The 9,139-nt window shown below is 54.8% G+C and overlaps 2 protein-coding genes across 3 annotated transcripts; both read left to right on the top strand.

Moving 5' to 3' along the window:
• Positions 1 to 2,204, top strand: LOC131483032 (probable cystatin-16). The gene is made up of 2 exons (XM_058679900.1): positions 1 to 198; positions 2,043 to 2,204. Exons 1-2 carry the CDS (start codon positions 1 to 3, stop codon positions 2,202 to 2,204), a joined length of 360 nt encoding a protein of 119 aa, XP_058535883.1.
• Positions 2,205 to 3,979: 1,775 nt separating this feature from the next.
• On the top strand, positions 3,980 to 7,738 carry LOC101535136 (cystatin-12-like). Of its 2 annotated transcripts, none has more exons than XM_058679583.1 (3): positions 3,980 to 4,374; positions 6,609 to 6,702; positions 7,547 to 7,738. In XM_058679583.1, the coding sequence occupies exons 1-3, from the start codon at positions 3,985 to 3,987 to the stop codon at positions 7,606 to 7,608; spliced, it is 546 nt and encodes a 181-aa protein (XP_058535566.1). In that variant the 5' UTR covers positions 3,980 to 3,984; the 3' UTR covers positions 7,609 to 7,738. The 2 variants fall into 2 exon arrangements, with proteins under 2 accessions (XP_058535566.1, XP_004593442.3); XM_004593385.4 differs by having other exon boundaries at positions 3,985 to 4,374; positions 6,609 to 6,719.
• Positions 7,739 to 9,139: the final 1,401 nt, after the last annotated feature.

The raw sequence follows: 9,139 nt of genomic DNA, 5'->3' as shown, positions 1-9,139 counted from the left end.
ATGCTGCACAAGACGGCCCCGTGTGTGGGGCTCATGGTGCTGGGCACCTACATGTGGCCCATTTGGGAGTTTGTGGATGTCAACAAGGACCTGGAGTGCGTTGTGATGTCGATGGAGTTCACTGTGCCTCAGTTCAATGATGCCAGCACAGAGGAGCAGCGATATGGTTTGCTGGAAGGCGGCCAAGTCCAAGAGAAGGTGAGTGGCAATCACCTGGTCCCTTCCTAGGGCTCTGCTCTAGATGGGGAGCCTGTACCAAGCAAGAGATACAGGGACCGGGGACACGGCCACAGTTCCAGGTCCTCCCTCTGGCACAGGACGTGGTTTCCCCAGGACTTTTGTGTGAGCCTGGTGCTGTCTCCCTGGGTGGATACCAGGCCTGGGTCCCGGAGACCACAGGAGTCCTTGGCATGGATGACTGCTGGCCAAGCTGCACCTGCTGCATTTGGTGGGAGCCAGGCCGGGCTGCAGGTGTGGGAAGCACACAGGGGCATTGGCTGGGTGAGTAGGTGTGATACTGTTTGTGAGTCAGGAGCAGGTGTGTGTGAGTACTCTTGGTATCAGCTGTGTGTGTGTGTGCATGTGTGTGTGTGTGGCACAAGTGCATGGCTGTGTGAGGTGTCTCACGTGAGTGTGCAAATGTGGTGTCCGGTGTGTCAAGTCTGCATGTGGGAGTGTGTTGGCATGTGTCAGGTAGCAGTGGGTGAGTGTGTTGAGTGTGTGTCAGGCATGAGTGGATATTAGTGTCATCTGGTTAGATGCTCAGCGCCACACAGTCAGCCTTCCAGGCATTTTAAAAAAATTTATTTATTTTTATTGGAAAGTCAGACAGAGAGGAGGAGAGACAGAGAGGAAGATCTCCCACCCACTGACTTACACCCAAAGTGGCTGCAATGGCCAGAGCTGAGAAGATCTGAATCCAGGAACTTCTTCCAGGTCTCCCACACTGGTGCAGGATCCCAAGGCTTTGGGCCATCCTTGACTGCTTTCCCAGGCCACAAGCAGGGAGCTGGAAGGGAAGTGAAGAGGCCAGGATATGAACCAGTGCAGCATTGAATCCCAGTGCATGCAAGGCAAGGACTTTAGTCACCAGTCTACTGCTCCAGGGCCCAAACAATTTTTAAAAATATAATTATTGTTTTTGTTTGTCTATGTGAAAGGCAGATTTGCAGAGAGAAGAAGAGATAGATAGAGAGAGAGAGACTATCCCATCCACTGGTTACTCCCCAAATGTCCTCCATGGCCATAGCAGGGCCAGGTTGAAGCCAGGAGTCAGCAGCTTCTCTTGGGTCTCCCGTGGGGCACACGTGTTCTGTCCTCCAAGCTTTCCCAGGCAGATTAGCAGGGAGCTGAATTGGAAGGGGAGCCTATGCACTTGTCACACCATGGTGCTGACCCTTTTCCCAAACAGTTGCGTGTTAGGTCTGTGCCCCCTCCCCACCTCCACGAGGATCCAGGGCTGGATCAGAAGGTCCTAGTTCTGGGTACCGACCTACTTCCCTCAGCCTTCTTAGAGACTCATGACACACGTGGGCAGCAGCAGCAGGGAATGCTCATGGCTGCTGCTCCGTGAATGTGGGCCAGCTGGCACTGTCCATCCCGGGCCCTGCACAGGCTCCCCAAGGGAGACCACAGCTCTCACCTCCAGTCTGAGGCTCAGTCCTACCCTCTCCTGATCCTGCAGGAGCCTCTTGTGTCTGGCTGGTGCTGTGAGGTGGACACATAGAGTGCTTTCGTCAGCAGGTGGCTTGGAGCATGTGCAGGTGCCTCGCTGTGATGCGAATGTGCAACCAACAGCACATCTATTCCCTGCCCCATCTTGTGACGTTGGCCTCAGCCATTGGGAAGGCTCCAGCTGGTGTTTTGAGCGCACGCAAGGACATGGAGCTGTTGACTCAGCGCAGCTTACACCTGGTGTGTGAACTGTGTCTCAGCACAGGCGTGTTCCACTCTGTAATCTACCGTCCCCTGGTGCTCTGCCTCTCTCCTCGCTCCCGAGTCGCAGATGTTCGCCAGCTGTTTGCATCTGTTCTTCTTGACAGATGTGGATAGCCATCTTTCTGATGGAGCTGGGGCTGTGCCTCATGATTGACAGAAAGTGTGATGAAGACATGGACAGCTATCTGCTGCCAAGTGTGCAGGAAAAACAAGGGTTGGGGGAAATGATTGTCCCGAGAGCGGCACAGTGCATGTTGGGAGAGTGAAAGGCCTTGGGCAGAGGCTCAGGAGAGCCTTGGGGCAGGCGGAGGACTCAGGACCCCGGTTCACCGGAAGCTGGACTCTCTGTGATGAGCATGTATGCAGCTCCTTCTCTCATGCCAAGAGGACCACTGAGGTCCTGTAGGTACAGGAGCTGCTGAATGGACAGCCTGGAAAGGGACAACCCCAGTATCCTCCTGAAGAATCAAAGACTTGTCTGTGACTCTCAGAGCTGACAGGATTATGATACAGATGCGGGAAAGACAAGAGGGGAAACAGAGCATCAAGTGGGACTCTTTATTTTCTGAACCGTCTTGCAGGATGACTAACTCTTAACTAGAAACTTCTACACCTGCTGAGGAAGCAGCTGGACCAGTGCTGGCATCACTGCAGATTCAGCCATGCCTTGGGGAGTCGAGAGAGTCATTCCCCACAATCCCTGAGCATGAAGCACGGGGAGCCTTGCCCTGACCAGGCGGAGGGTGCAGCCTGAAGTACTGACCTGCCTGGCAGTGTCCCGCGGCCTTCTCAGCACTGCTAGCTGCCCATGATGCATCAGTCCAACCATGCCAGATCATTCTTCCCCTCGGAGAAGTCCCAGCAGGGCACTCCCAGTTATGTCCCTCCCTCTGTCCACACTCCCATCTCTGCTGTTTTCTGGCTCTTTCCAGGCTAGGGCCCTTACTGGGGATCACTGAGTTTCCCAGGGCCTGACACCCTCATACCAAGGGACAATAATTATTCTCTACATCCTAATAACCATAGCCTGCACTCTTTTCCCCCTTAGACTTGTTTCATTTGAAAAGCAGAATTACAGAGAGGTAAGGTATGAGGGAAGGATGAGGGATGGAGGGAGAGAGAAAGAGAGAGAGTGAGAATCTTCCATCTGCTGGTTCATTCCCCAAAGAAATATCAAGGCCAAAAGATGGCTGGTTAAGCTGGGAGCCACGAGCTTCCTCTGGTCACCCTTGTGGATGCAGGGGCCCAAGATTTGGGCCGCCCTTTACTGCTCTCTCAGTTGCATTAGCAGGGAGCTGGATCAGAAGTGGAGCAGCCGGGACAGGAACCAGGCCCATATGGTGTGTTGACACTGTAGGCGGAGGATTAGCCTACTCTGCACACCATGCTGACTCCAACCTTCACACTTTCCCAGCCTGCTCACCCCCATCACCTTCTTCACTTCCCAGTGGCTTCCCTGGGAAAGAGGAAGAGTCTGACAGTGGATTCCCAGCATTGTAGCAGGGAAGAGCTGTGAGGCAAAGCAAGTTTCAGCTAGCTCCCTTTCCCTAGCCCTGATGCCTTCACAGGCCCACAGCTATCCCCCTCCATGGTGACCTTGCAGCAGAAAGTCTCACCCTGGAAGGTTAGAAATGGCTTGGTTCCCACCAAGGACACACACGGCCAGTCCCAGCCCGCAGGGCCTGAGAGCAAAAGAGCAAGTCAGCCAGCAGGTGCTGCTGACTGTGGAGTACCCGCCTCCTGCCATGGACATTGGCCCTCACTGTTCGCTCTTCTGAAGCTTGCTTGTGACATGGGGTGCCAAGGTCATGGCTGACCTTGTTTGTACTCCCTGCCCGAGACTCTGGTTCTGTGGTTATGCATGAGCCTGTGGCTGCTGTAACCCTGACAGGCCTGGGATGTGGGGCTGGGAGGGTGAGCCCCCGCCCCTCCTAGGGCAGGGCCAGGACTGGAGGAGGCAGCCTTGGCCTTGAGCGTGTGCCTGTACGCCTCACAGGACCAAGGGCTGGCAAATGTGACTGGCTGCTTTGTTTCTGCCTGGCTGTGATGGAAGAGGACCACGTGTTGTGGAGGAGGGTGGAGACAAGGTGTTGGATTGAGGCATCAGCCCTGGGGTGGCGGTCAGCAGCTCAAGGCATCAGCAGGCAGAGCTGTGCGGGGCTGCAGCTGCCAAGGATGCTATTGTCCCCTGTATCCCACATGTCCCCTGCCCCAAGGGCAGCTATGTTGCACAAGGCACTCCTGCTTGTGGGGTTTGTTCTCATGGGGAGCCTTGTGGGCAGCTTTAAGTTCATGGACAACTCCAAATTCGTGGACATTGACAAGAACTCGGAGTTCTTTGCCAACTCCATGGAGTATGTCGTGTACAAGTTCAACGAGGCCCAGGAGGATGAGTTTGCCTACAAGTTTCTGAAGGTTCGGCACAGCCAGCGCAAGGTGAGTGGCTCAGCTGTCCCCACCCCACCCCCTTCAGCTCCCACAGCATCCCTGAGCCCAGCAGCTGCCTCTAAGGCCTAGAGATAGATTTCAAAAAAACATCTTTTTTTTTTTTTTTTTTTTTTTTTAATAGAGGTACTGACTGGGAGAGCTCCAACTTTTGGTTTTGTTCCTTTATCCAGTGCTGGAGGAATACAGAGAGGTACAGGGAGACTGGAATAGCACTCTGGGAAGCAGTCTTGGGGTGTGTGTGTGTGTGGTGGGGGGAGAGATAGAGATAGAGATAGAGAGAGAGAGAGAGAGAGAGAGAGAGAGAGAGAAGCAGCAGTGGCCCAGGAGAACAGCATCCCAGCACAGAGCACGTTGGCAACTGCCAGGGCGGGGCAGGGTGGGGTGTTGCATACCCTTGTTGGGAGCTGGGCCCTAGAGACACCAGAGATCCCGCTGAGATGTCAGGCAGGAAGCCTCAGTGAAGGCCCACAGGGACTTCTTGTCGCCGGGTTCACACACTACTGCGCAAAGGCAGTGGGAGAGGGGCCAAGCCCTGGTCCTTGGAGGAGCGTGTGGGAGGAGCGCAGGTGCCGTCAGGGGAGGGATGTGAGGTCCGGGGTGCGGGGCAGGAAGGCCGGAAGTGGCGGATTGGGGATGCGGGGCAGAGAGAAGCCCCTCTCTAAAGGGCTTGCTCTGACTGGACTGAGAAGCGCTGGGTGGGGAGTGGGCTGGGCCTCTAGGGGGGTGGTGCTCAGAGGCAGGGGTGCAGGGGGAGGGGGGAGGTTAGTACCCTGGTGTGGAGGGTGGGCCATGTGCTGGAGCTAGCACCCCTGTGGCTGCTCATGGAACGTGCAGTGGCTTGCACAGCCAGGCTGCTGGCAGGTGGACACGGTGGCAGCGCTGGGAGTGCTGGGGAGCCGGTGAGAGAGCAGCTCCAGGTCTTCCTCTGAGCACAGTGGCCAAGGGACTCTATCTGCCAACTGGTGGACAGGTCCAGAGGGGGGGCAGAGGGAAGTGAAATGTGTTGGACACACCTCCGAGGTGGTCCCAGGCCACCTGAGGGTCCTTTCAGGGTGACGAGGAGCTTTTGCCTTGTGTAAATGTGGTGTCCTCGTCCTCCACTATGGGAAGTTTCTTGGTCACGGCGGTCATGGCCAACTGTCGTCATGAATACAGCAATGATGATTATCCAGCCGTCCCCAGGTCCAGGTTAGAGGGCCTTGCAGGAGGAAGGGCCAAGTGGGCACTCTGGGGGCTGGGAAGATGTGAGGTGTGCACCCAGTCCTGAAGATCCTCCTCCCTGCACTGAGACACAGCCTCTCCCAGGGCTCTCCTGCATCCACGATGGGATCTGCACCCAGATCTGGCCCTGGGAGCTGCAGTAGCCCTGGGAACCAATGACCTTACTGAGCCAAAAGGATCTGACCCAACAGAGGGACACTCCAGGCCTGGCTGAGGGTGGGGGACTGTGTACGGGGGGGCAAGCGGGGGTGAATGTTGTTGATGTGTGTCAAGAAGGAATGTGTGAGTGTGGGTGTGTTGGTGTCAGGCATGTGTGCTGTGTGTGTGCTGGGATGCACATGTGTGTGTTAGTGTCACAGGGCATGCCGGGTGTCCTCTGCCTGCTGAGCCCTGGCGGAGGTTAGCTCCGGGTTGGGGGTGTGGGCCCCTCTCTGGGAGAGCTTCCTGCCTCGCTTCTATCTTTCCTCTGCGTCTTGGGTCTTTACCATGTTTCTCCTCGGGAATGAAAAGAATCTCCGGTAACTATCCAAAGGAACCCAATAAAGACCTAGGGTGGCATGGGACACCGAGTATTCACCCCACAAAACATACACGTGATGTTGGCTTCCATGCCAAAAGACACACTGCCCAAGGCACCTGTGCTCCGGGCAGCTCTGGCCTCCGGCCTCAGGCTTTGTGGTCCCAGCCCTTCCTGCCTGGTGTGAGAGGCAGGCTGTGCCAAGGTGTGCCTTGGAGAGTCATCTGTGGTAGGTGTGACTGGGGCCCAGGGCGGGACGCCCCAATGGGACCCTATCTCCCAGAGGCCAGCAGACACTGGTGCACGCCCCAGTGTACGAGGGACACGCTTATGAAGAGAAATGGAGAAAGAAAAGCAAAGATGGAGTAAGTCGCAGGCAGAGTGGTGGCACTCGGCGGTTGTTACACAGTCACACCCTTGTTCCTGTTGTTCCGCCTCCTCTGACAGGTCGTTTACTAGCAGTTTCTACTATTTCTTTCAGCAGATGTTTTCTTGGACCTGTTTAGTAGACTTGGAGATGGGCCGCACAATTTGCAAAAAGCACGATGAAGACATCGACAATTGCCCATTGCAGGAGGGTGCGGGAGAGAAACAGGTTGGAGACCACAATCACAGTGCCTCTTGGGAGAATGAAGGGTCTTGGAGGAGGCTCAGGACAGCCTTGGGGCAGGCGAGGGGCTCAGGATCCCTGTTCCACACTGGAGTCAGGAGCCACTGATCCCGCTGAGACACAGCCTCTCCACCAGCACCAGGAGGCCTCTGCTCCTAGCCCAGCTGGCTGACCACATGGCCACCATGTCTGCACCAAGTCTCCCTCCTGGTCTCAGCTCCATGCCTTCTTGAGATCCTTGGAGGTTTGAGGGCATGTTCTCCCTGTGGTCCTCATGCTTTCACATATGTCCTGAGGGCTGAAGATTGGCCACGTTGTCCTTCCAGTTCCTGGGCCAAGAGCCTGTGCCCCGATCCCGGAAGTATCATGGAATCCAAGGGATGGAGGAGCTTTGGACTGCTCTGACCTCTCAAAACATAGCCTGAGTGTCTGTGCTGCTGCTCAGCTGGGCGGTGCCAAGTAGGAGCAGGGCTCAGGCAGTGATCAGGCCTCAGAATACACACTGGGGCAGGGAGAGGGGATGCCATGTCTGCAGGGCCGATGGCACCAGGGTGGTGTGGGTGGATGGGGTTTCCTGGGGTGGGTAATGACCTCAGGCAGTTGCTGTCTCAAGTGGTGGGATTCAGCTGCTCTGCCCACTCTCCCGCTGGAGCCTTGGGCTTTCCAAATCCTGCCCCTAGGTATGGCTGTGTTACTTTCCTGCTTCCTTGCCCTCCTCCCTCCTTGCTTCCTTCTGTCTGTATTGCATCTTGAGGCCTTACCTCATGCCACAGGAGCTCCATGCCCATTGTACTGCAATGATCTCATTTCAGGTGCGCTGCACTTACATCCTCACTTCGCTGGTGTGGCTCACCCAGTTCACCGTCTTGGATAGCAGCTGCGTGCTGACATCGGAAGGAGGGGTGCATGTGGCTTCTAGCAGCAATCCTGTTCCTTCTTGAGTGTGACAATCAGCAGCTCAATGTGTGTGCATCTCCTGCAGAATTAAATGCAACTGGCATTCATTCTGTGTCCTTGGGTAGCTTTTGAAATTGTTTTATTTTTATTTGAAAGGCAGAGTTACAGATAAAGGAGAGACCTTCCATCTGTCGGTTGACTCTCCTAGCAACTGCAATGGCTGGAGCTGGACCAATCAGAAGTCATAGCCAGGAGGTTCTTCCAGGTTTCCCACAAAGGTGACAGGCCCAGGGAATTAACCCATCGTCTGCTACTTTTTCAGGCTATAGACTGGGAGCTGGATTGGAATTGGAGCAGCTGGGACTCTGAGCCAGCTCCCATATGGAATGCTGGTGTTCCAGGTAGAAGCTTAGCTTACTACAGCACAATGCCGGCCCAATCCCTCAGGAGTTCCGCACCATCCTTCAGCACTTCGCTGCAGAGGTCATGGTCACTAGTTGGCATCAGTGCAGTGTGTTGAGTGACACACTGTCCAGGCCTGAGAGGTGGTTCAGGTAGATGCCCCACCAGCTGTCAGGTGTATTCATTTATCCTTACATTCACGCATTCATTCTCCGTGTTCTCTATGCTCCTGGTCAGTTCTACTCAAAGGAATGCAAATTTTGCCAGGAGAATCTTCCTGCCAGCACTTTGCTTCCGTCTGGGAACCAGGCTCCATACACGGTACCGAAGGGCCATTCCTGCAGAAGAGGAGCTCTCTCCTTGCGGCCTGCCTGATTGCCAAGGATGGATTCTGCTTGGCTGGATGGCAGCTCAGAAGATGCCAGTTGCAGTCCCTAGATACTGATTTCCCACCCAGGTTCTGGCTGTCAGCACCACCAACTGCCCTGGGGAGAGATATCTTGGTGGTCCATTCTTCTGCCGGGGTCCTGGTGGAGAAGCAGGCATATCTTGGAAAGATGGAGATTCGGTGGGAGGTGGGCTCCAGTGAGACAGACAGGAAGTGGCAGTGCCCTCTGGTGAATACTTGGGGATGGGAAGGCAAGCGTCCACCCTCCTCCTAAGGTGGGTCTGTGTGCCCAGCAAAGCTGTCTTGCAACTGACAGGTGGCTTGACAAGGACTCGTATCTACTGACCAAGAATCCCATGCCTAATGATTTGGGCTCCAGGATTCTTCTTCATGGTCCCCATGTGCTGCCCTCGGCCACATACCAGTTGCCCATTTTCAAAGGTTTTGGATCATTTTAATACACTTTATTCTCATTATTTGTGTATTCACGTACCTCATGCCCATATTCATGAACCACATGTCTATTTTCTTCTTTTATTATTATTATTATTTTATGATACAGTTCCATAGGCTCTGGGATTTCCCCTTCTCTTTTCCAAGTCCCCTCCCCACCCTCTGATTTCATCTCTAGTGTTATAATGGGTGGTCCTTCAAAAACAGTCGTAAGTCCATCATTCTGCTACTGAAGTGTTTCCCGACATAGTAGGCATGGGCAATG

This window comes from Ochotona princeps, chromosome 22, assembly GCF_030435755.1.
Source record: "Ochotona princeps isolate mOchPri1 chromosome 22, mOchPri1.hap1, whole genome shotgun sequence".
Lineage (NCBI taxonomy): Eukaryota > Metazoa > Chordata > Mammalia > Lagomorpha > Ochotonidae > Ochotona > Ochotona princeps.
Note: the sequence above shows the minus strand (reverse complement) of the source record. Positions and strands in the feature narration are given on the sequence as shown.